The sequence below is a fragment of the Syngnathus floridae genome, chromosome 5 (genome assembly GCF_059516105.1).
Source record: "Syngnathus floridae isolate MCC-2025c chromosome 5, RoL_Sflo_1.0, whole genome shotgun sequence".
Taxonomy (NCBI): Eukaryota; Metazoa; Chordata; class Actinopteri; order Syngnathiformes; family Syngnathidae; genus Syngnathus; species Syngnathus floridae.
In genome coordinates, this window is record NC_142417.1 from 5820281 (window position 1) to 5846037 (window position 25757).

The window sequence follows — 25757 nt, forward strand, 5'->3', positions numbered from 1 at the left end:
TGCTCAACGGTGATGATTCAATTACCCACCGGATGTCGTTTTCGCTTGACGTGCAACAATTTTCACTTTTCATTATTAGAGGCTGAAGTGCACTTTGGAAGCCGTCGAGGAGGGGGAAATTGGGAGGGAGGGTGATTTAAGTCTCTCCTTGTGATTGTTTATTTTCAGCACTGAGCATGTAAGCGGTCAGACATCAACTGTGATGAGCAGGGTCAGCAAGGCCTTCTCTGCCCGTCACTCGGGATTCAAATCTTGGCCCTGGCATATTAAGTGCATTTTTGTCTGGAAAAAAAGCCTTAGATGGTCTTTTTTTTTTTTTTTTTTTTACAAAAAAAAATTGTACAATACAGAGACAATGAGAAAATGCCAAAAATGCCAACATGTCAGATGGTAGCTTGCAGCAACCTTTTTATTTTTTGAAAGAAAACTTTCCAACACTGTCGATGTGACATATTTTGACTAAAAAAAATGATCCGATACTACCACTACGGATACTTGAAGGCATAAGTTCTTACACTTTCTAAAGCAAGCATCACCAATAAATAAAAGAAAATGAATGGCATATTAATCAAAATCAACAACAATCGCCATGATAAGATAATAAGCATTTTCTACAAGAAACTGAGCAAGTCGGGACATTCATAATCCACGATTGAGAGTAAACAGAAACACGCTGACCTTAACCGCTCTGCTGTTAAATAAACATCTCGGAATTGTTTGTTCTATTGCTGCATTAAACCTTCAATTTTAGCGTCCACCGAAAATCCCGACCTCATCCTGTATTCATTCACGACTGATACACTGACGCCCGCGTATGCTTTCTACAGCTCTAATAGCATTAAGACGTCATTTAACTGCTGGCTGAAAAAAAGAGAGAGTAAAAGCTAGGAAGTGGGATTTAAAAGGAGCATTCAGCCGAATAATTAAAACAGTAATTTCACATGGCAGGACATCTTTATTTATTAACTCGGATACTTATTTCTCCCATATGAGCATAAACAAGATCAACATCGCTAGCATCACTCTGGATCTGTTTATCTTGCTTATTGCATATCAATTATATGGTGCGGACATTTCAAACTAGGGTGCATTAGGTACACCTCATGGACACTTCTATAGGTACACGACACGTGGTAAAAAAAAAAAAAAGAATAAATAAATAAGAAAGCATACCGAATGATTCGGTGAACGATTCCTTTGAACAAATCTTTGGAGTGAACCGATTCTAAAGATCCAGATCACTTAAAACTTGAATGCACATCACTAGTACAAAAGAGTGCAGAGGCCAAGAGATGCCAGGTAGAAATAGCCGACTGGTTAGTAACACGGGCTCTTGATCTGTATGAACCTGGTTCGATCCCAGGTGTGAGCATATACCCAAGTGTGATTTTAGAATTGGAACCTGGCTTTGTATGCATATGCAAACAAATGCAAGTATTTATGTGTAAACACATAAGGTGGCCCCGCCCCCAAGTCGGCCGAGAGAAAACCACGCCCACTACCTAGGGAGCGGGGTGAAATCCAATAGTGTATAGTGTAGGACACTCCATTAGGTACACCGCCATTTTCAGGTGTACCTAATAACAGGCCACTTCATTAGGGAAAAATCATGGTCAAAGCTTAAATGAAAGTGAAAAGTGCCACGCCCGCCCTCACCCCCACGCTGTTTGACCTGTGACGTCACTTGGAAACTGCATTGGAAACTGCACCTTTGACCATGATATTTCCCTAATAAAGTGGCCTGTTATTAGGCACACTTGAAAATGGCGGTGTACCTAATGGAGTGTCCGCTCGTTAAGCGCACCTGCGTGAAAACTTTTAGCTCCTGCAGAAGTGAAAATGACCAAAAACTTTTCCCGCAGGTGCGCTTAACGAGGTAATCACACGGACACTCCATTAGGTACACCGCCATTTTCAAGTGTACCTAATAACAGGCCACTTGACACATGTGACCTTTGACCATGATATTGCCCTAATAAAGTGGCCTGTTATTAGGTACACTTGAAAATGACGGTGTACCTAATGGAGTGTCCGTGTGATTACCTCGTTAAGCGCACCTGCGGGAAAAGTTTTTGGTCATTTTCACTTCTGCAGGAGCTAAAACTTTTCCCGCAGGTGCGCTTAACGAGGTAATCACACGGACACTCCATTAGGTACACCGCCATTTTCAAGTGTACCTAATAACAGGCCACTTGACACATGTGACCTTTGACCATGATATTGCCCTAATAAAGTGGCCTGTTATTAGGTACACTTGAAAACGGCGGTGTACCTAATGGAGTGTCCGTGTGATTACCTCGTTAAGCGCACCTGCGGGAAAAGTTTTTGGTCATTTTCACTTCTGCAGGAGCTAAAAGTTTTCACGCAGGTGCGCTTAACGAGCGGACACTCCATTAGGTACACCGCCATTTTCAAGTGTACCTAATAACAGGCCACTTTATTAGGGAAATATCATGGTCAAAGGTGCAGTTTCCAATGCAGTTTCCAAGTGACGTCACAGGTCAAACAGCCAATCAGAAAGTGGGGGTGAGGGCGGGTGTGGCACTTTTCACTTTCATTTAAGCTTTGACCATGATTTTTCCCTAATGAAGTGGCCTGTTATTAGGTACACCTGAAAATGGCGGTGTACCTAATGGAGTGTCCTACACTATTGGATTTCACCCCGCCCCCTAGGTAGTGGGCGTGGTTATCTCTCGGCCGACTTGGGGGCGGGGCCACCTTATGTGTTTACACATAAATACTTGCATTTGTTTGCATATACCATACGAAGCGAGGTTCCAATTCTAAAATCATATTTGGGTATATGCTCACACGGGGATCGAACCAGTCTCATACCGAGCAAGAGCTCGTATCACTAACCAGTCGGCTATTTCGACATGGCAACATTTGGCTGTCTACACTGTTTTGTACTAGTGATGTGCATTCCAGTTTTAAGTGAACTGAATCTGGAATCGGTTTACTCAAAAGATTTGTAAAAAAGAATCATTCATTACACTTTCTTATTTATTTATTCTTTTTTACTCTATTAGGTACACCGCCATTTTCAGGTTCGTTCGCGAAGATTCACGAGTGAGTGACAGACAGCGTTGCTGCTATGCCAGCCGACATACGTTCTGCCGACATTGAACTTTTTAATTTTGTATTTGTTGGATTGTAGTTGATGGTATGCCGAATGTGTTTGTGCTTGAATAAAAGCTTTAAAAAAAATCCGTTATGCCGACAATTGTTATTTTGGGGGACACCAACTCATATAACAACGCAAAACACATATTGTCATATTTACCAGTCAACCAAATATCGGGATTTTAAGTTTTAATTGGCGAATATAAAAACAAGGAATAAAACACCAGACAAGTTTTAACATAAGTGTTTATTTAAAACAAAAACAAAAATATAATAATAATAATAATAATAATATTAAAAGTAAATTTCAAGCCAGCAATCCAATGTGAAATTGCAGTAGATATATTGGATAACAATATTTAGGCGTATATATGCATACAAGTTATTTAAAAACTACTAGGTTATAAAATCAAGATTACCCAAAGAGAAGCATAATTTCCCCGTTGTTGCATAACGGCGCATCCCTTCATGCAATAAAGTTAGCCGTTAGCCTCGAGAAAACGCGCATAAAAGAAGTGGTGTTTCAATGAGTGGTTCTTTCTTTCCTTGGCAAATCGTAAATCTACATTCTGGCTTACATAGTTCACGCCAGGAGACGCAACACGTTCACTGACTGATCCGTTGATGCACGGGAAGGCAGTTCACCCATGAACTCGTTCGCGAACGGGAAAGACAGGATTCGTTCCCTCACTGATCCGTTCTCGCGATGAACTGGAAATGCAAATCACTCACTCACTGACTCGTTCACTCATAGATCCGTTCGGTTGGTGAACCGGAAATGCAATCCACGACACGTCATATGAACTGAAAAAAGAACGAATAAACTTTAGGAAGTGATTTGTTCACTCTCGTTCACTGAAGAAAAAAAAATCCGTTCCTTTGAACAAATCGTTCACTCAGAGCCAACACTTATGGCTACAGAAAGAGTAGCCTATTATTATTATTATATATAATATTTTGTTGGGGGGGATAGTTGTATTTTTTTATGTATATGTTGCTCCCACGGGATGCTGTAATATAGAGAAAAACGTGTGCGTTGTCGACATTACCGTGGGTTTACTTGATTGTTTTTTTGTCTGGTGTATTGCTTAGTTGTGTGTGTTATTGAACTTAAAAAAAAAAAAAAAAAAAAAAAAAAAACCTGATCAGTGTGTGTGTGTGTTTGGGGGAACAATTCGTTTGAACGAATCTTGTGAGTGAACTGATTCTAAAGATTCAGTTCACTTAAAAGAACTGGAATGCACATCACTATAATTTTGTGTGTAATATGTGATAATATGATGAGACAATTAAACCTTTATTTGGTTTCACTGTCATAACAAATCGAAAAAGTGGCCAGAGACAAAAAAACAGTTTGACACCCGCAGTCAAGAAGATCTGTGATGTGTATGTGTCGGAGAAATGCCTAGCATGTGGGCCTGTTTGAATTATGCTTTTTGCATAAGAACTTTCTTGTTTGAGGAAGTTAACCCACAAGGAACGGTTGTTCAAATTCTAAAAATGAGAATATGCATGGATTATGAGTAACCTAACCTTCACATTTGGTGACTTGCAAAAAAAAAATCCAACATGTAAGGCATGTTGATTTATTTTCCTGCATCAGCGAGTGAAAAATGCAGACTGATACAGTAGTAACAAACACGCAAACGTGAAAACAGGACTTTTACATTACAAACACAGCATCCATGATTTGCGCCCCCAGCCACCATTTAACATTTGCCACTTCAAATGGCAAAGCGCAGTACAAAAAAACATAACAGGCTCATTTAGGACCTAGTGAGGTACATGAACATAAACGTGTACCCCCTGACAGCTAGACACGCAGGCAGACCATAATAATCCAGAGAAGCAGAGGTCAGACATGCACAACATGCAGCTGTTGTGTACATGCATCATATGAGCAATACACAAACACGTTTGGATTATTCAAATGCTACATTTTTTTTTTAACATTCAAACATTTTTTTCCCTTCACAACAAACAGATTTCTTGTCACACAAGAGCCTGGCCCTGTAATGCCGGAGAGAGATAGAGACGTGAGAGTCAAATGAATATTCACAGTATAACAATTGAGAATATTTTCCAATTCCTGGGGAGTTATTGTATCCCTGAAAAAAAGAGAAACAAATCAAATACGTGTGATAACAGCGTCGTAACATCACTCAAGCAAAGCTACATCTCAGAGTGCAAAAAATTCAAAATGCTGAACAGCTGCAAAAGCTTTGGGACAATAGAGCTCTTTACAACACTAGAGGGCGCTATTGTTTTATCTGTTGTAGCATGAACATGCAGACGATACAACACGAGTCCTTTTCATCGACTGTGAATTAACGGGAGTTGCGCATGAGAAGGCCACTTGTTTTTTTCTTCTTACTATTCTATCATTTCTTTTTCAAAATGGATGCTAACTGGCTAGCTAAAGGTACCTATTAAATCATCAATTTGATCAAAATATCAGATTTTCTACGTTGAGTGAAATTATATTTTAATGTTTCTAAAAATATATTTAAAATATTTTAAGGTAATTGCTGAAAATATGGAAACAACGTAGGACTTAATTGTGGTGATAATAGTGTAATCAATAACCATTTCCGTTTTCTAGATTTATTTTTCTAGATTTATTATTATTATTCTCTTACATGGCACTCAATGAAGCACTTTCCCTATTTTATAAGAATTTGAGCGCCTTCTCGGTATCCATGGTTATCTGGTGCAATTAGGATCCATCCATCCATCCATCCATCCATCCATCCATCCATCCATCCATCCATCCATCCATCCATCCATCCATCCATCCATCCATCCATCCATCCATCCATCCATCCATCCATCCATCCATCCATCCATCCATCCATCCATCTGATGGTCGCAAATGTGCTGGAGCCTATTCCAGCTGACTTCGGGCAGAAGGCGGGGCACACCCCGAACCGATCGCTAGCTGACCGCAGGGCCCACAAAGACAAACAATCATTTGCACTAACACTTACGTACGGGGAATTTGGAGCGGTCGATCGGTACTGAATATGAAGCGACTTTTGAACTTAACACCCAAACGACAACGTGGTCTTTGGCATAAACAAGTTCATGCATGCCATACCCAGCTCCCAAGGATGCATAAGTGCTAATTGGTTGGAGTCAGAGATGAAGCTGAAAGCCAGACATTTATGTCCCAAGCCAAAATCATGCAGAGGAAAGCATTTTTAGGGGGCGGGGCTCTTGCAAAAGGACGAGGCTCAACACGACACAGACGACAACACGGAGACGCTAGCTAAGGTATCTCGCTGCCACGCCCTCTCCGTATGCTACATTTCTTTAGATCCAGTCCCTCCTACCGAGCGGCAACACGCTGAGGAACGGTGAACGCGGGCCCGGCACGACACGGCACACCGTTTCGTCAAAACCCTCAATTTCCCTCATGCGGTCCTCGGACCAGTTGCATTTTGCTTGCAGATTCAAGACCTTTCCCAGGCTTCATCTTCATTTGATCACTTGAGATCACATGGGATGTGGACCTCGGCAAAGAGTGGGGTGGGATGGGGCCAGGTTTGGCAGGCTCTCAATGACGGCTATCGATCAGGCAGGAAGCCGAGGCTCAATCTTCAGTGAGAGGTCATAGAGAGTATCTTCATCCATGATCAGCGTTTTATCCAGGAGGTACTGGGTCACCTGCACGGCAACGATAATGCCCATTCTTGTATCCACATAGACATTTGGAATATGTGTTTGATAGCCCTAACCCTAACCCTAACCCCTAACCCAACCCTAACCCTAGCTCTAACCTTAGCCCCAACCCTAACCCTTAGCCCCAACCCTAACACTAACCCTAACCCTAGCTCTAACCCTCACCCTAGCCCTAATCCCTAACCCGAACCATAGCCCTAACTCTACCCCAACCCTAACCCTAGCTCTAACCGTAGCCAGAACCCTAACCCTAGCTCTAACCCCTAACTCCAAACCTAACTCTAGCCCTAACCCTAACTTCAGCCCTAACCCTAGCACTAAACCTAACCCTAGGTCTAACCCTGGCCCTAACCATAGCCCTCAGGTGTATGGTTTTATGGGGTATCACAAGTGCAACTGTGTTGCAAATTTTTCCATGATAAAATATTTTCAGCCCCACTGAGATTTAAACTCGGGTCGCTGGGGTGAGAGTCCAAGGTACTAACCACTACACTATGGAACCCACACTTGAATTGCATGGAAGGTACGTATATGGTTTTATGGAGCAGTTCACAAGCGAATAGTATAGATCAGCGGTCCCCAACCACCTGATAACTAATGATGTTGATGAAGATGAGCTGAGAGTCATTTACCTTCACCTGATGCTCTATCCTGTAGGGTGTCTGCTGGAACTGTCGGATCTCTCTGATGATGTGCGAAATCTATAAAAAAAAAAAAAAAATGTCCAACCAGTACATCACAATGCACTTTGGGACTTACAGTAAGTACAGTACCATTCTCATTTTGGAAAAGTTAACAAGTCCCTCTTCTGTAAAGTTGGGCGTTCCCTCCTCAATGAAGGCCAAGTCCGTCAGGTACATTCCCAAGTAGGGTACACATGGAGGGTTGCAACTGAGGTGACAAACAGAAAGTGGGAAGGAAGCCTGGCAATGCTGAGAAACATTTGAGAAGAGGGCTCACTTTTTCAAAGTCTCTCTCAGATTTTTAAACCTTCCCTCCGAGGACACCGTTTTTTGCAGCTTATCCATCAGCGCTTTTGTCTGTGCAGCAGCAGAACATGGGGTCAGTCACGACACACAAGACGGAAAATACATTTGTAAAGTGCCTATCCTTGCGAGGTACACGCCCCGTAACAAGGTAGCTAGGGCGAGTGATGTCATCAGCCGCCACAGATAAAATTTGCAGGTGGTAAGGTCAAGCCCCGATTGGCTCACTACATTTTCTCTGCAATTCTAATCACAGCCAATCTACCTCCAGGGGGGGACATTTGTACACAAAACAATTCGATAATCCTTGCAAAGGTTAATATTTATCAACTCAAGCGCCCCCCGGGCTGAGCGGCGTGACGAGACACCTGCTTGCTGATTTTAGCCCAGGTCTTTTTCAGACGATAGATGGCGCTGCGGTTGAGCGCTGACGTGATCTCCAGCACGCCGTTGTAGTTGTTGAGGCAGCGGCAGATGTCGGCCACCGCCACCCACTTCTCTATTGAGCTGGCTCTGGAGCCCACGTCCGTGTGGGTCATGATCTGCGACGCCACCAGATTGCTCATCTGAGAACACCAGCAAAAAAATGGATGCAGCATATTAGAGCAAGGAAAGGCCAAATTTGGATTATTTTTGTCTCTCTTAATATTCAACTTTTTTTCTTCACGTTATTGAAAAAAAATCCGTAATTAATTCAAACTCCAAGACAACTTTAATCTCATCATGACAATTTGAAATTTCATCAAGTCGACTTTTAATCTCATCATGTCTTTAAATTTATCATTTTAATCTCATTATGATGACTTTTAATCGCATCATGATGATTTTAAATCGTCATGACAATTTTAAATCTCGTCCCCCCCTCGCTGGGTGACACTAATATGCCATTGTAATAAAATAATTTGAATGACACCCACATCATTGAAGTGTTGACTTGTTTTCATGATGTATGGGGTCCTCTCGGTCTTATCAAACTTCATCCAGCCTTGGCCAAGGAACTCTCTAAGGGAGGGAAAGTGAAAATGAAAATCTAATGTGTCGCAAAGACAGCTTTTAAAATGCAATATGAGAAGAAAACGACTGACTCGTATGGGATGCTCCTGAAGACGATGTGATCCAGCAGCGTGATCTGCTCGGCCAGCTCCATAGCAGAGAGAGACTCGAAGCACTCCGCTTTGGGACAGTCGGCCTGAACACACACATAAATACCAACACGTGTGACTTTGCACAAACAGCTTACAGACAAGTAACAAACAAATAAAAAGTATATAATGTGTGTGTGTACGTGTGTGTGTGTAAACAGCAAAAGGAGAAGCACATTGTCGATCAAATAAAAAAAAAAGCATTGTGTTTTTTTTGTACATGCATTTAAATGATGTCATCTGTCTATGTTTCTATAAAGTACATGTGGGGGTTTTTTTTTGTAAAAATATCACACACAGATTAATGGCTCATTGTACTACAGCTAATAACACAATTGATGATGAAGAGCAGTTTTTATGGTCATTGTCTAGAGGACATGGTACCAAATTTACGGTCCTGAGTTTCGTGTGTGTGTAAGTGTGTGGGCACTCCTCGGCCATTACTCCATGAGGACAACTGAAGGTCCCGTTGTTCTGGGAGCGGCGCTGTAGAGTAACCAGGGAAATTAAAGTTGTACTTGTGCACACGACGAGCGTCAATATTTAAGTACATCGGGGAGGCCCCTTCCATAAAAGAAAGAGCAGTCATAAAACACACATTTTCAAAACAAAACGATGAGTTGCTTGGTTCCATGGGGATAGAGTAACTGAAGTTTGCCACTAACTGTAACAATTGAATGAGTGCAGAATGGCATTACACTTCATGTTTTGACCAAAAAGTGTTTATGCGTGTGTCTGAGTGAGTGTTTTGTCACCATCTGTAAAATGTCTTCTATCCTCAGCTGGGCGTCTTCCTGCTCATCTTGAGAGAGGGCACTAAGGGGAACAAACAAACAAAACTGTTTGGTAAGAAGGGAAAAAGACAACTTTATTGACACGTACTGCTGCACTGAATTAATCCTTTTTGATTGATACTGTCAGCTGAATATTAATTATACAACACATGACAAAGACAAGGCATCATACAAAATATTTTATCTTCATGTGTTGTTAATAAAACAACAGGCAGAATGAGTGTGCTGCGTACCTGAGTATGTTGGCAGTGGCTTTCCTCTCCTGAGGCAAAAGGTCCGGGTCTCGGAGGACTTCCTCCAGGAGACAGATGACTGACATCTTCAGTTCTCCGTTCATTTCAAAGTCCTCATTGCACAAACACAACAACAAAAGGATCAACTCAAACCACGCAAATCGTGTGTAAGTGTGAAGAAGTTGAAAAAAATTACAGTGAATACGTTTAACTCTTTTGTGACCAAAAGATGACTAAATTTTAGAACGGCTAAAAGCCGGTCTAAGTTGTGGCGCAGGTTGTGTAATGCGATGTAGGTGGATTTGATCAACAATGACCATGATCACTTTACAAATATATGTAATAGTACCACTTTGACCCACAGCTGTGGGTGGTGGTGTTGTTTTTTTAACAATTATTTTAATTCATTTTGTGTCCCTTAAACATTTTGAATCCACCTCATGGTCAACAAATGTCTTCTATCATCTCCCCTTTGCCATTGATTATCAGTCACCAATGTGAAATTGTTCACCTCAGCTAACCTTCTACTCTTCCCAAAGCCTTTCACTTGTTTCTTCTTCCCCATCACGCATTCCCAAAGGCCCCTTCTAACAAGCTCCTTTGCCCTTTCAGTGTGTGTGTGTGTGTGCGTGTGTGTGTAAAAGGAGGGCTAACAGTGTTTAATATGATTGAAGAAAAGTCATATGGCGGATCAATGCAGTTGAACTTGGTGCACGCCTCCGCAGACAAGTGGCGTTCATTAGAGGAACCGCTGACCCATCTGACTGTACAACAACGGTTGCGAGGTGGCTGCAAGTGTGTCAGGATGAGAGATGAATGCAGCAGCACTAACTATACTGCGGCTTTAATGAAGTGATGGGATCCCAACACCCCCACACACACACACACGTACCTGTGAATGTTTGGAGACCCAGTGGCGCAGCACGTTTAGAACTCTGTTGGTTGCAGCCCGCCGGATGATAAACTCTTTGTCACAAGTTCTTTCGGAGTTGTTGAACACTAGAACAGAGAAGATCTTCATTATCGCTGTCGTCATCATAATTACAGGGCAGTATGTTGGTTTTTTTATTAGGCTGATGCCATTGGTGTGTACCTGGTGGCGAGCCGTGTCCCGCTGCGGCTGTGGCAATGGCAAAAGCTGAGGCAGGAGAAACTGGGCAGCGAGAGTTCTCACCCGACTGGGCTGCAGGAAAATCAAAACCATGACACTAGGTGAAGAAAACACGACAGTCCAGTCATGTACGTCATGTAGTTGAAAAAGCCCGACATTTTAATTTTGTAGTTTTTTTTTTTAATCGAAATGTGGTCAATTTTTTGTTTGATTTGAACTTTGTTCAGCTTTTGAGAATCATGTTTTTGCATCATGGAAACGCTTACCTCCCGGTGGCCTGAAGCGGAGGTGTCGCGGTGTGGACGGCGAGCGACAAGGGGACATGTCTCCGGCTTCGCTGCTTTGAGGAGACTCTGGAAGGATTTTCTCTAGTGACGCTGACTCCAAGACAGCTAGAACAGATAGTGGATCTACATTTTTTTTTGGCCATACCTATTTCAACTAGCCTAAGTCACCTTAAGACTCTTTGTGGCATTTTTGTTCGGCAATCCGCCGTGTCAATTATATCTAATATAAGCCCGGTCCTAATTACGGATCACAGGCGGACTTGAATAATGTGATGAACCAAACACGCAGAGGAGTCTCTAACGTGTGTCAGCCGCAAAATGGAATTCGGAGAGGGCCGTACAGCCAGAGCAAGGCCAACCCATCCAACTTGCTGATCAAAAATAGCACAATTATGATGGATCGCTGACCTCTGCGTATGCTCCGTCTCAGTTTGCCACAAAAAGGGTCAATCCTGGGAATGTCGTCCCCCTCGGCGCACTGGCTTGGACTCTGCTCGGGAGACGAGGGAACGGGAGGCACTTGGTCTTGCGGTGGAGAGGCGGAGGAAGAAAGAGGAGGAGGGGGAGAAGAGGCGGTCGGCGTCGGGGTCTGGGGGGTGTGAGCCGACGTGGGGCTGCCGGCGGCCGATGGCGACGTGCTGCAATTCAGGCCTGAGAGAGGACCGCTTAGGTCCAGCCCGCCCACCCTGCCGCTGACAGGCGAGTGCAGGGAGAGCTTTCGGGCGGGCACGGGCGAAGAAGTGCGGGAGGAGATGGAGAGAGGAGGGGGAGAGGAGAACTTGCGGCAGAGACGAGGAGATTTGTCATTTATGTGCTCGCCGCCCCTGTTGTTTTGGTTGGTGGCAAAGAACAGCTCCAGGGACCTACAAAAGGAACATGGAGACCTCTCTTACAAAAACTGGAACACAAGCAAAGTCGGACCGAGGAACAATGAGACACCTTGTATTCTTTGCATCCAAGGCTCATTCATCTGAACAGAGCTTGACAATTCAGTAGTGCCTTGTATCTGTTGATGTTGTGATGTTATAACTCTTCAGCGCAGCAGTGCTCGTAAACAAACTCGTTTTTTTTTTTTTTTTTTGGCTATGTCAGCTAGATTTATTATATCTCTCATTGTTTTAAATTACAATAAAAAAAATTGTTTTAGTTTTGCTCCTTATACTGTGCCAATAGTTTTTTTGGAGTCACCAAACTTTTTTGTTCATATGCTGCTTACACAGTCCATTCAAATACTTTGTAATTCAGATGAATTTTGCCTTTGGTTTTCAACAAGCACTATTCCTTTTTGAAAATACTTTTTTTTTTCTTAGTGTTCAATTTCTATACATCTTCAAAAAGCTTCCACTTTCACAACCGCTAGCTATCATTTTAGGATTGAACTGTCTTTGGGAAAAAAACTCGACAATAAATCATAACAATTGCACTCTGGCCTAATCGGAGCTGAACACAGCCATCGTGAACAACAAGCAGAAATTGCATAGCGAGATTGAAAAGGGGAAAATGAAAGGAGAAGAAGGTTATTGCAGGCAGCAGGGGAGGGACAAGTCAATCGCTACGGATGCAAGGATGTGAGAACAGAACATGCCGCACTCAACATAAATCCTTCTCGTGTGTCCGTTCATCCAAAAGACGGACGGCATTAGAGAGCCATGCATCAGGTGGGCAAGACTAAAAGAGAGCGGAGAAGGTAGGACAGACCAGACAAAAGACAAAGAAGTGGAGCTGGTTACTTGGACGGATCCATGGCTATCTTCTTGATCTTCAGACTGTAGTCAGGACAGATGGATGAGATGGACAGACGGTCAAATGAGTGGTACTGCGCCCTGCAGTTTGGACGCGGCACGGTGGAGGACAAGGACACGTCAGTTCCATGAAGGGCGGGAGGGGCGGGGGGGTTGGCAAAATGAGCACTCTTGTTGTCTTTCAATTGCCAACACGGGAAAGCACATAAAACACTGGTCTGATGAGCTCATTTGGAAGAAATGCACGGACGTGGACAGCGTGTGGATCCATTTTTCCGCAATCATACGTGACTAAAATAATATCATACACGCTAGTGAATCACCTACATTCATAATAGTTTCGTTATTTTGGCTCAAAATGACTGGATTAATCGATCGGTGTGTTTCTGGGCGTGTGCGGCGGGCGACCTGATGGGAATGGAAGAGAAGGGCTTCTTGTAGATGTCGGCCAGTTTGTCCATGACCACGCTGGCCGCCGTGAAGATCCTGTACGTGTGCAGGAAGGTGTTGAGGAAATCGATGGAGAGGAAGCGCAGGTCGGTCAGCCTCTCCAGCAGACGCTCCACGCTGGCGTAGCGGATCTGCGGGACCTTGCAGGAGTTGAGCGTCTTGCTGAAGCAAATGTCAACATCATCTTTATGGAGACGCACATCGGATCTGATGAGGTACACACGTACACACACACACACAACACAAGCGTGGGTGACTGCTGCTGCAAAGCATGACAAGAAATGAATTCCAATTGGATTTGAATTCAAACGTATACACTGAAACCTCTAAAGCTCACGTCGGAATGTGAGCAAAATGTCAAATTTGGCTGTTGAACTGAATTTTGCATTTCAACGCAATTCTATTCAAATGATTTTAATAACTTGCGTTAAAAATGACCTATTATTCGCATATTTTTATACTTGTAACACATTGAAATGTAGTCCTTGGTTTAAAAGTAGTTGACTTATTTTTCATTTCCATGGCAACTGATAACATGAAGCACCTTGTAACTTTGTTTTCAAAGCCACAACACAAAGAGTGGTTCCAATGAAAACATCTCTTTTTTTTGTTTTAACAGTAATTGCAGTTTTTCCACACATTACTGAAAACATTGTTCGGTTAAAACAAATTGAATTTAAATGTTGAATTTGATGACGTTTGAGCCCTAGAACAGTTTAATTCTCATTCCATTATTTCCAATGGGTGTTGCAATATCCCAAATCCATTGTGTTCGACCTTGGAGGTTCCACTGTATTGCAAAGAAAGAATGAAAAGCATGTCAGATCATAGTTCTGAAACCAAAATCACCAAGAAAGGAAGCATAATAAAAAAAAAAAAAAAAAGAATTTTTTTTGGGGACCAGAATCAACACGTTTAAAACATCACCACCCACATGTGCTTGATGTTTTGCAACATGCGCATCAAAAAATGGCCGCCTCCTCTTCACACACTTACTTGATCATGTGAGGCACGGTGACTTTGGAGTTCTCTTCAAAGACGCTGGTCATCAGACCATTGCAGCGAATGTTATCGATACACTGAAGTGGGACACAACAAATGAGTCCATATAAACCACTTTTTGAGAAGAAATGTTCACGTCCCTACGCCTAGCTTGTGTGCGTTTGCGAAAAGCGCCGAGCTGAACTCACCTCCAGGGAGCTGCACCATGTCGGTGTTTACGTATCACTATGCCTCCACAAAGCCCAGCGGGGACTTGGTTCTTGTTATTCAGTGTGTGTGTGTCACCTGGCTAATATCGCTGGTCCACGCAGCCTTCTCCTGTCGCGAGGGCGCCAGCAAAACCACGGTGAACGAAGCCGAGTCAGCCGGCTCCACCACCAGCTTGAAGTCGAGCTGACCGAACACCTGACCTCCAGCTTTAGCTGAAGACGCATGCAAGTGGCATTCACTCGTTTTGTACGTGAGGCCTTTTTCACTTCCTGATCTGCTAAAATAAAAAAAGTCAATCTGTGTTCCATATTGAAGTCTGTTTCTACATCCTCGCCATAAATCAATTTAATGGACAGTTAATGTCAAAAGATCTTAACCTGGTCTTTAAAAGAGAGCCGCTGATATTTAAAGAGGACTCATTGGGCTGACATCCAATTAACCTCCCCTAATGGCAGGAGAGAACTTACAGTCTTCATCGGCAGCGTCCGGCTCCTCGATGAGAGTGCAGTCGATGAGGGATAAGACGCCGCCTTGCTGCGAGCAAAAAGTGCGGTCAAGCGAGCGCAAATGGGAAAAGTGGTTGAAGAAAGCAGAGCTGGCGTCACCTTGAGGAGGTGCAATTTTCCGCCGGAGCTGCGCGTGCACACGAGGAAGTGTTTCGTGAAGAGGAAGCACTGCCTCTCGCCTTCCTTCTTCAGAGAGAGCGAGCCCAGTCGCACTTTGCTGAGCTTGCCTCGCTCCACCGACGGCAGCTGGATGAGGGAGCCTGAAGAGAGCGCCGTTGGTTCAAGACCGCCATGTTAGCAGGGGCATGTATCGATATTAGCTCTTCAATGTGAGCGGCTGCACACCATTATTGTCCTTATTGAATAAGTTATTTTTGGATAAAAAAAAAAAAAAGCTACAATAATTTGGTACTGATCACGTTGCATATTTTTAGGGTACGAAGAAGGTACAAAACAATCATTTGGGCCAAAAGTATCTCGATGCATTGAATCAAGGTTCCATTTTACGCCTTATTTTAACCATTGTTCTTCTTCGTATTGGAGGAGACGGTTCCTTGAAGGTGCTGATGTTATATTTGGGGGCAAGTGTCAGTTAGCCAGCTGACTTGAGTGTCATCTATGGAGGTCAGACCATGGGCCCCATTAGGATGGTGGTAGATGGGGCAAGATGGTCTGCAGTCGAACCCTTCTTATCGAAATGAGAAAGACTCACCCTGCCTGACGAACGTTTGGCTGGTGTCCAGCAAGATGTCACAACCTTCCACGATCATCCTCTCGATGGCCAGATTCTTACGAATATTCTCGGTGTCGCTTACCTCGTCGTGCATGACTCTGACCACACACGCGCACACACACACACACAGACACACACACACAATTGTCGGTGTTAAGAACAAAGGAGACAATAGTATGTTCACGAGAAAAAGAAAATCTATACCTGGACAGTTCCTCTAGTTTGGACTTTGCAAACTCGAGGCTCTTGCGCTCCACATGCTCGTGAGGCGTGTGAGCCAATAACTCATGCAGGGTGATGATGTAGCGAGGAATCTTAGACGAGAGAAAACATACTATAATTTAGAACTTTATTTTCTAGTTAAGAGCGAGCCTACGGGTGAATCTCAAAGAAGATATTGTTGAAAAGTTAATTCATTGACATGAATTTTCTTCACCAGATGAAAGACGAATTCGAAAAATAGCAGAATAATAGGAACGTTTTCCTGCAGGAGTTCTCATGAAACCACGCGACGTGTGTGTGTGTGTGTCAACCTGGAACATGGGGTAAGTGAGAAAGGTCTCCAGCATCCTCCCCTCGCAGGCGGCGTTGGACTCGTACTGTTTGAGCAGCTTGTCGAAATCTCTGTTCTGCTTACAGTTAGCCAGAACCTGCAAGCTGTACTGATGGTTCCTCACAAACTCCTGATAGATGTTCAGCATGGGCAGCAGGATGTCGAAAAGGTCAGCTGGAAATGACATCCACAATCAGCTTGACAATGTGATAAATGATCATGAATTCAATCTATATACCATACTAAACATAAAAAAACGTATTATTTATTCCTATATCATATTAGATTAGAAGACTATTTATTTTATTATTATATTTGTTCCGTGTGATGAAAAAGTAACGCCTTCCTTCCATCCATCCGTCAACGTACCTACCTACTGGTCTGTACGACATTTGACAATGCTGTACAAATTCATTTGGCCCACGATTTTCTCTTGCAGGTCATGGAGGTAGGTGTGAACCAAAGTTATCATGTCAGTTACATCATTTCTAAAGTGGTTAAGCACTTGTTTCAAACAAGACCAGTGAGTCATTGGACCCAAATATACAACGAGGATTTAAACATTGACTTGATCGTCGGGCTTTATTATTGAGATATCCTCCGATGGATCCGTTTGTCAATCAACACTGAATCCATAAAAGTGGCCAACTATAAATTTGAAACGTAAACAAAGGTGCTCAAGTGAGTGGGGAGGGTGCCACTCATACCGTGACCCCATTAGTCAAGCCCCCCCAAAAAATCTAGTGCGCATCATGTGTGTGAAGTCAAGCAGCTGCTTACCTAGCACCAGAGTGGGCCAGTTGGCGATTCTGGCCTTCAAGCCTTGGTGGAAAATCTCATGTAAGAACATGATGGTCTCACTGTGAAGCAACACAGCGTTCACTTTTGTCAGCTCGCTTGGCATGATTGACACGTCTGCCGCTAGATTAGAAGATAAATCTGTGCGCACCTGTTGAGGAATATGCTGCTGACGTCGTCGTGGCTGATGGGGGGCTTCTTGGAGCTGGCGGCCATCCTCAGAGGTCTGAGGAAGCAGTTGACCAGGATGTAGAGCTGATGGACGTACCTGCCGTCAAACAAAATCCAGCCGCATTATTTCAACCACACGGATCATTAAAAATGATCATTTTCGAAACCCAAGACAATTTCAGGCGATCCGGCGAGTGCTCTTCGACATGTTTCATTTAGCATCATTTCAGCATCCCGACACCTACTCTGTCTCTGCTTCCACCATGTTAAAGACAATCTGGTTCCGCTTCCTCATGCTCTCAGCGTGAGGAGAGCAGATGTAGTCCTGCACGATGAGCTTCCACTTCCTGCGACAGAGCCAGCCTCGCATGAAGCTCTGCACCTGAATTCAGACAAGCACGCGTGACGTGCAGCAGCTCCATTGATGAAGACGCTTGGCAGTAGAAAACACTGACCTTCTTAATCTTTTTGATGTCTGGATCTTCTGTTTCATGGTTGACGTGGTAAGGCCTCATACGCTCCTTGGTTTTGTTCAGAGCAATGATCTGCAAACAGAAATCATACGACACATCATTAATAAAATGCGCTACACCTATTGTTGATATTGTGCATGATACAAAATCATTTACTGATACTAAGCAAAAAATCTTCTGTCTCAGAAAATTATATTTCTGGCAGCAAAGGCTTTTAAAGATCTATTCTGTCTGCAGCAGCCCCTTTTATGAGCATTTAAAAACGTGACATTTCCTGGCGGAGGGCAAGAAAATCACCGCCCATCTTTCCAGATTCAGACAAAAGGAAGACATTTCGTCTGGTAATTGTAAATAATTTCTTTTTCACCTCGAGCAGAGCTGCTAAAAGCTTTTTTTTTTTTTTTCTTCTGGGCGGCAGCTGCTTCTGTGTGTAACATTAGTTGTTTTGCCTTTCAGCTTTTGTGCTTGAAAATCAACTCGATAGACCAAAAACCTGACACACTGGCTGGAGCAGCAACATTATGTAAATGCTTGCAAAGAGGAGGCTGCCAACTGTTGATACTTACAGTGGCTAGCTGCTTTAATTATTCATAAACACAGAGCACCTCGCACACACACACATACACACACACACACAGACACACAAGCAAGAGTGCGTTTTTAATGAGACGAATCACCGGCTGCGCACTGGCTCTCAAATGATAATGTTTTTTCACGTGCGGCCCCAATACGCAAGCAGATGTTCGCTAATAATAATAATAATAAGAAAGCCCTCTGTTAGCATTTTGATGATCTGCAGGGCTTCACATGTAAAATACATGGCGGTGGAGATGTGATTTATGGACATGATAGCTGCTGGTCCCCTTTGGGGCCAATTGCTGCTTAGCCCACAACTTGCATGTTCGCCAAGCAGCAGCAGCAGCAGCAGCAGCAGCAGCACGTTGCCGGCCATTCTACATAGCGCACTCGCGCTTCACCTGGGGAGGGAATATTGGTGCAATGGGGAGTTAGATAAGTAAGAATCTGTGGTGACATTTCATGCGAGGCAAGGTAGGCATATTCAGAGCTTTGATACGATTGGTGACAAGGAACTATGTGGAAGTGAAGGGGAGGAGCTTCATTTAAAGAAGGCATAGCCTGGTCTAATATGATAATAGTGCTTTGCTGCTATCTTGTGGCGTCTATACACAACTACATTTATATTTTATATATTTGGGGGGGGTTCTTCCCTGTCCTTCCTCTGTTGTGTTTAACAGTACCAAGGAAACAGCAAGAGGCTCTCGTTGTCACAAATTCTGCTCGGCAGTCGTTTTATCACAATTGTTTTCTTATTCTTCAATCCAGTCATGACAATGCCACCACGCGCTCATTAACTGTTCACTTGAGAAATAATCATCACTACAGATCGTTCTTGTACTACAAACCAATAATTACCCGTGGTTGGGTGTTTACTTGAGCCGAATCAATCAAGATTTACAGTGGTGCAAAGGTCATCAATGCCTGAATGAGTGTGTCTGTCTCTGCGTACGTGCGTGTGTGTGTGTTAGATGAGTAGAACAGTTGCTTGTCGGCTGCTTGAAAGAACGCCATGGCTCATCTTTATTCTCCTCCTACACTGGGAGCATCGATCAATCCCTCCACGCAAACACACATACACGCCTCCAACCTCAAGTCACATGGAGTATATATTGTAGAGGTGAACACGTGCCGTTACATGGCAATTAGAGTCTAATCAAAAAGATAGAAGTAGAACATACATTGATGAGTGTGATACGTAAAGCCATAATGTTTGAAACGGCTCTTGTGTGAGAGCTCAATGAACTTCACAGGTCAATACCTCGGCTTTCAGCCTCTCAATCTCGGTGTCCTGGTCCTCCAGTTGTGTGCGCAGCTGATTGGCCGCCACTTTCTCCGTCTCCACGATCTGGACTAGGTGGATGTACTTCTGCATAAGCACCTCTCGCTCGATGATGATGTCTGAATAACTGAAAGGGAAGGGATGTCCTTCTATGATGTTGAAGAAATGTCAGCTTGAGGAGCAATATGATTGGATGAATGAATGCAAGAATGTGGCGATGAAATGTAGAGTGAGCCGGTTGTCTACCTGGCCTGCTGAATGGCCTCCACCCATTGGTCACACTCCACTTCCTCCTCTGTTCGCAGCTCCAGAGGCTTCTGTCCATCGTGGCCGAACACCACCAGGAAGTAGTGCTGTAGGTGCAAATGAGAGAACGTCCGATTTGTCAAATATGGGGAATGCATTCCTCCATTGCAGTCATGGAGCTGTTTCACACGTATACGTACATAAAAATAAAGCTGCCATGCCTCCTGACTACTGTTTTTTTTTTTTTTTGTAATCTGGTCTTCAAATGTATACTGCATACACAGACACACGCCAACACAGGCACTCACCTAGAGAGCGGAACATAGAGTCGCACTGTGTGAAGCTTTTATTCAAATGGCCATGTCCCGGGGCACTGGGTTAGCACAAGAGCTGCTATTCTTAGCCAAGCAAAATCACACAAGACTTTGAGCGCCGAGTGGACTTTTGCTCTGCTCCCTTCCCGTCCATTCTCTTTGCATTTCACCTCTCATCCCACTCTAGCTCCTCTCCAAATCCACTCTGCCCCCCCCCCCATCTCGGCATCTCCTCATGCTTTCATCCCTTTGTGTCTCAGTGAGGATTCAGTGAAGCGAGCAGAGTCCAGAGGAGGCGGAGACATTTGCCCCCGAGGAAAACGGACGGGCTTTGGTGCTATTGAGATGGGCTGGAGTCACCGAGGTTATTGGGACACAAACAGCAGCATCTCCTTTCTCATATCCAGATCGTTTTTATGATTATTATTATTCTAAAACCACCTGTCACTTCGATTCACTGACTGCCAGGACATTATTACATCAACGCTAATCCGTACTGTCACAGATCCAAAACACATCCGAAGACAGAGTGAAGAAAGAGCTGTTACGTAATATTTCTTGAGCACGTGGATGTTTTGAAATTGTGTCTAACAGGGGAGCGTCTCCATGGCAACGCCACATCGGAGTCTTCCGCCTGGGTTTTGTACTTCCGTGATGCCTCTTTGTGTTTTGGGAGTTTTCTTGATTACACATTACAAGTTTGGGAACAAAGATGGAAGATAAGTTGCTGTGTTACTACAAAGCGGAGGGAAATGATGTAAACATTGGGACAGTCAATGAACATGAAACGTGGAAAGATTTTCTGCATGAAACACCTAGTTTCTATATATTTTGACTCTCATTAGCTACACATTCTTTAAATACGAGACCTGTCCAGGCAGCTCCCTCCGAAAGAGTGTTTGGCCGCTTCCTCACTCACACACACATACACACACACACAAATCTTCCCATCCCAACACAGTCATTTCGGAATCACTCCCATGCTCACTCTCCCTTCAAATCGTCTCCAATGTACCCTCCTAATCCCCGAGGGCTTTCGGTGCACTGTAAGAAATTCCATTTAGACGTGTAAAGACACGGGGCGAACGCTTCTAGAAACAATGAAGCACTCAGAACACAATTTGAATTCTTCCGCTTGCTCACCTGAATCGTCATCTTGAGAGAAACCGCTCAAGGAAATGAGGGACCAATTAGGTGAAACGGAATCGTTTCTTGTGACATGCTTCGCGGTTAGAATTCATTACCTCAAAGAAACTATGAATGAAACCATGCATGCCTTTCTGGCTATGTGGCATTTATGATTTGGCTAAAAAGGACTCCATAAAGTATATCTGATACCCGTGGGCTATTAAAGGGTTAAACCAGCGCGAGAAACAATACATTTGTAAGAACGTTTCGACTCATTGAGTGGGATCACTGTTGTTGTCCCCACCCACCAGTTTTGTGGATCCCACTCCCAATCTTCCTTTCTTATTCTCATTATCCCCCTGTCTTGTCTCTTCTAGCCCTGCTGGACTCCCACAGGGCCAACAAGTCGACTTTTTCCATACTGTCTTAAACATGCTGCAGCAACAAAACAACTGGAGGACGTTTTGACTACTGAGAACAACAAAGTTCACATCAAAACATAAGCATTAGGAGGCAAATTTGTGCCACTCCTGCTGAGAGTCACAAGAGAACGGAATTGCGATGATAATTGGCGAGGGTTTAAAAGCTTTCAGAGAAGAGGACGTAACAATAGGTACACCAGTAGCATATGCAGTATGCATCCATTTTCTATCCAGCATGACTTCATTAAGTTCGTATCCATCCGTCCGTCCGTCCATCCACAAGCACATAAAGTCAGCACGGTATATTTGCGCAAATGTATCGTAACGAAGCCCTTCTGTTTCCTCTCAATAAATGTTTTATGAAGCATTTTCCCACATCTGAATCATATAGTATGACTCCTGCAATGTTCGTCCATGGCTTTCAGGAAGCTTGCGGGCATACAACCTGTCAGTCATAAAATAGAGGATTTCCCTCTTACGACGTAACAAGTGTGGAGATCAACTGTAAATCTGCTTTACTATGTTTGTTTCGTCTTCGTGGGGGCTTATTAGCTCAGCACAGACGCTTGACGATTTTAACAGTCACTAGAATATACGACACAAAGACCCCGAGGGGTGCGTACCACCTCTCATCCATGTGTGGCGGCCATAGCAAGAACATAACGGGACTTGACTGTGTAAAAGCTCATTCCCTTTTAGATGCCTGAAGATTGCATGCACAACTGATATTGAAAATATATGACTTTCACAATATAAAAACATCTGCCATAGGGGATGGGAGATAGTAATCCGGTCTTCATGCACTCCTGAAAGGAGTCTTCTGGGATGCTGTATCACCTTTTTGATATCATCTGCCTTTTCAAAGTGGGTGCCCTTGATGACTGTTTTAAACTTAGGAAAGACAATCACATGGCCAGGAACTGTCAGATGCTCGAGGCATTGTAAGCAGGCACGTTGTCGTTATCCTGACCAAAAATAGTAGAATCATTTTGTAGAACTGCTGATTTGGAAATGTACTGGAACAGTAGCCCTGGCTCAGTTTTGATGCAACTACAGCATCGACACGACAACATGGGAGTGTCATCCAGCCTTCTCAATTTCAAAATAAACAAACTAAAATAAAACCGTTTTAAAAAGGTCCTCCAGTGAACTGTGCGATCAACAATCAATACATGAAGATGGTGCGCTTCTCTACGTATGCCAAGCCGAACTATGCCGTGTTCAAATAGCAGCGGCGGCGTCGCTGTGGAAACCATTCAGACCAGTGTGAATGCACTCCAAATGATTTGAAGGGTTTGTATCTTTGTGCGAGTACGGCGCACAACGAGGAAAGGCAGCAGGCTTCGTGCGCTTGGACTGCGGCTCACTGTGGGGGTGTGATACACTGCAGGTTACTTCACTGCTTCACTTTAATGTGCACACACACACACACGAAGCAAATCCCTTAAAGTTGACTATCAGCAATAGATGGGGGGAAAAAAATGTAATGAGTTGATTTTGCTCCTGAGTGCATGGCTATGCTTGTAAAATATGCGTGGCAGAACACAGGCTTGCAGCTTAGGGCAGATTGAAAATAACCCTAATTAAGCGTCACAGCTGTAGTGCGAGAGTGAGACAGGCCAGAGGGAGAAAGACAGCCGAGAAACATCACAACGCAAGCGCCGCCGCCGTGCAACATCCAAGTGCAGTCAGAGTAACAGCAGATCTCATTGAACAGGTTAAATGGAAATGGCCTTGAGGTAAATTGCTAAATTGGCAATGGGAGTTTTAATTTTTAAAAAAAAAGCCTCTTCCAATTAACAAGTCCAATATTTCATACACCTGCACAATCTACTACATCAGGAATAGTAAAATTTTGCTCACTTCGTACTGACCATGGAACACAATTGCATCATATCGAGTGATTTTTTTTTTTTCTACAAAAACAGTACCTGTACCTCACACAATGGCCATAAATGATTACTCAATTATGAAAACGATTATTATTTTATTAGTCGTCGATGAATCTTGTCAACTCTACATTTTAAGTTTCACGTTGACTTCACGAGGGACTGTTGAGGGTCAGGATGTGACCCCATGGGCCTTTGACCAAGATGGAGCGTGCTAAATAGAAACGCCGCAAAGGATGAAACGCAATATATTGACGGAACACCGTGCATATTCGTTTTCTTGACCTAGAACAACTTGTTGCCGCCTCGCTCTCCCACCGTGTGCTTTGAGGAATTGAGGGGTGACAATGAGGCACCCGCTTCACCTTGACCAGTCCGATAATTAGCACATTCAAAGTCCACATCACGTCGCCCACTGTATCTCTACTGCAGCATGGAGAGGAAAGTCAATGCATTGCGCAACTCATTCCTTTCCTGGAGGAGGATCTCCTGCAGGGAGGAGGCACTGAGACGCTGCAGAGATATTCCAACTGTGTTGCTGAAACTGGCGCAACCAGTATTTTATTTTTTTTTCATGCAACTTTACACGGGCATAACGATGCAGAGCTTTATGCAATGACATGCGAAAGCAACATCTTTAAAAAAGACGATGCTACCAGATGGTGTAGCGTATCATCATACAAAGCACTTTAACTTGTTCCTAATGATTTGACTTGCATAAAGTAACCAAAACATTCAAAAGATACATACTGATAAATACCACAATACACATACTGGTGTCTTGATTACTTCACATCAGTCAAAACATTAGAAACAGCTCTAAGAATGACGCAGTAGAAAACTACAGCCACAAGATGTTAACGTATTTTAGGTGACCTTCACGTCAAAATATTAGAACCCCCCCAGAGTTAGACGCAATGCAGTTCTACAGCACTGAAATGAAAAGTATTATTGTGTTTAATACGGGGATGTATTTGCTATCATTTAACAGTTTGTGGGTACCTAATATTGTGGCATTTTAAAACAGTAACTTGAATGGAGTTGTTAGCAAGAACTCCATTCCATTTTGATTTAAGGAGGCAGTTTCCAGATTTTCCTTCCACACGTAAAGATTGAAAAATGTTTTCATGACGATTAACGTGAGATTTGGCCAACTTTGACTATAATAACAGTTTGCACAAGTTCTATCATTTTGTAGGTTATATATTAATGTTCAGTGTTTGAGTCGTGTTGTGATAACATTTCCCACCTGTTTCTCAAGGGCTTCTTTCCCCGTGGTGGACATTTTGGGTGCGGGTGCGCGCTCGCAGGTGCAGCCTTCCAACAGGTAAATCCCGGCGGGGCGCGCGCTCTGCTCGTTGTCGAAGTAGAAGAGAACATTCTGGTAAAGGGCGAAGAACTTGTCATGCCAGCGGCTGTTCTCAGCCGTCTTCTTGCTCAGGAAGCCGCGTTTGGTGCCCTCTTTACGCGCCACAGCCGACAAGAAGAGCGCGTGGCCCTCGTTGTAACGCACGCTTTTCTGCATCCTATGCGCAGCTCGATTCTTCTTTTACTTCTTCTTTATCTTCACGGTCAACGCAAGGCCATCTCCGTGGGAAAGCTTTCCCCGCCGAGGTGTCTCAGAGACGCCGAGCAGTGCGTAAAAGTTGTCCCGCCGGCTCATGCGCTGCGTCCGCCGACGCGCCCGGAGACGCCGAAGGGGAATCCATGGCGCTCGCTCACGGCTTGTCTGACAACATCGGGAAGCCTCAAGTGGACGAGGACAAAATGACACAGAGAGATAAGCTGTAATCGGCTTTTGAATGTGGTCAACTGTGTGTGGCACAGACATGCACCCACGTAACCACGAGCCCCAGCCCCTCCCTCCCTGCGTGGCCGACTCTCTCACCGTGAGATGTTGAAGGC

At 43.8% G+C, this 25757-nt stretch overlaps 1 protein-coding gene across 2 annotated transcripts; it reads right to left on the reverse strand.

Annotated features, from left to right (window-relative positions):
• Window positions 1–3352: 3352 nt before the first annotated feature.
• Window positions 3353–25654, reverse strand: LOC148397755 (ras-specific guanine nucleotide-releasing factor 2). Of its 2 annotated transcripts, XM_088376690.1 has the most exons (29): window positions 25102–25654; window positions 20100–20206; window positions 19833–19980; window positions 17978–18067; window positions 17768–17904; window positions 17503–17619; window positions 17334–17413; window positions 16534–16727; window positions 16205–16314; window positions 15980–16098; window positions 15367–15527; window positions 15229–15295; window positions 14837–14973; window positions 14546–14628; window positions 13508–13756; window positions 13088–13180; window positions 11766–12220; window positions 11337–11462; window positions 11053–11142; window positions 10852–10958; window positions 9960–10072; window positions 9688–9748; window positions 8876–8979; window positions 8708–8792; window positions 8159–8356; window positions 7765–7844; window positions 7578–7695; window positions 7437–7505; window positions 3353–6789 (listed from the first exon to the last, which is right to left on the reverse strand). In XM_088376690.1, exons 1-29 carry the CDS (start codon window positions 25375–25377, stop codon window positions 6697–6699), a joined length of 3867 nt encoding a protein of 1288 aa, XP_088232816.1. In that variant the 5' UTR covers window positions 25378–25654; the 3' UTR covers window positions 3353–6696. The 2 variants fall into 2 exon arrangements, with proteins under 2 accessions (XP_088232816.1, XP_088232817.1); XM_088376691.1 differs by lacking the exon at window positions 13088–13180.
• Between the last annotated feature and the right edge of the window lie 103 nt (window positions 25655–25757).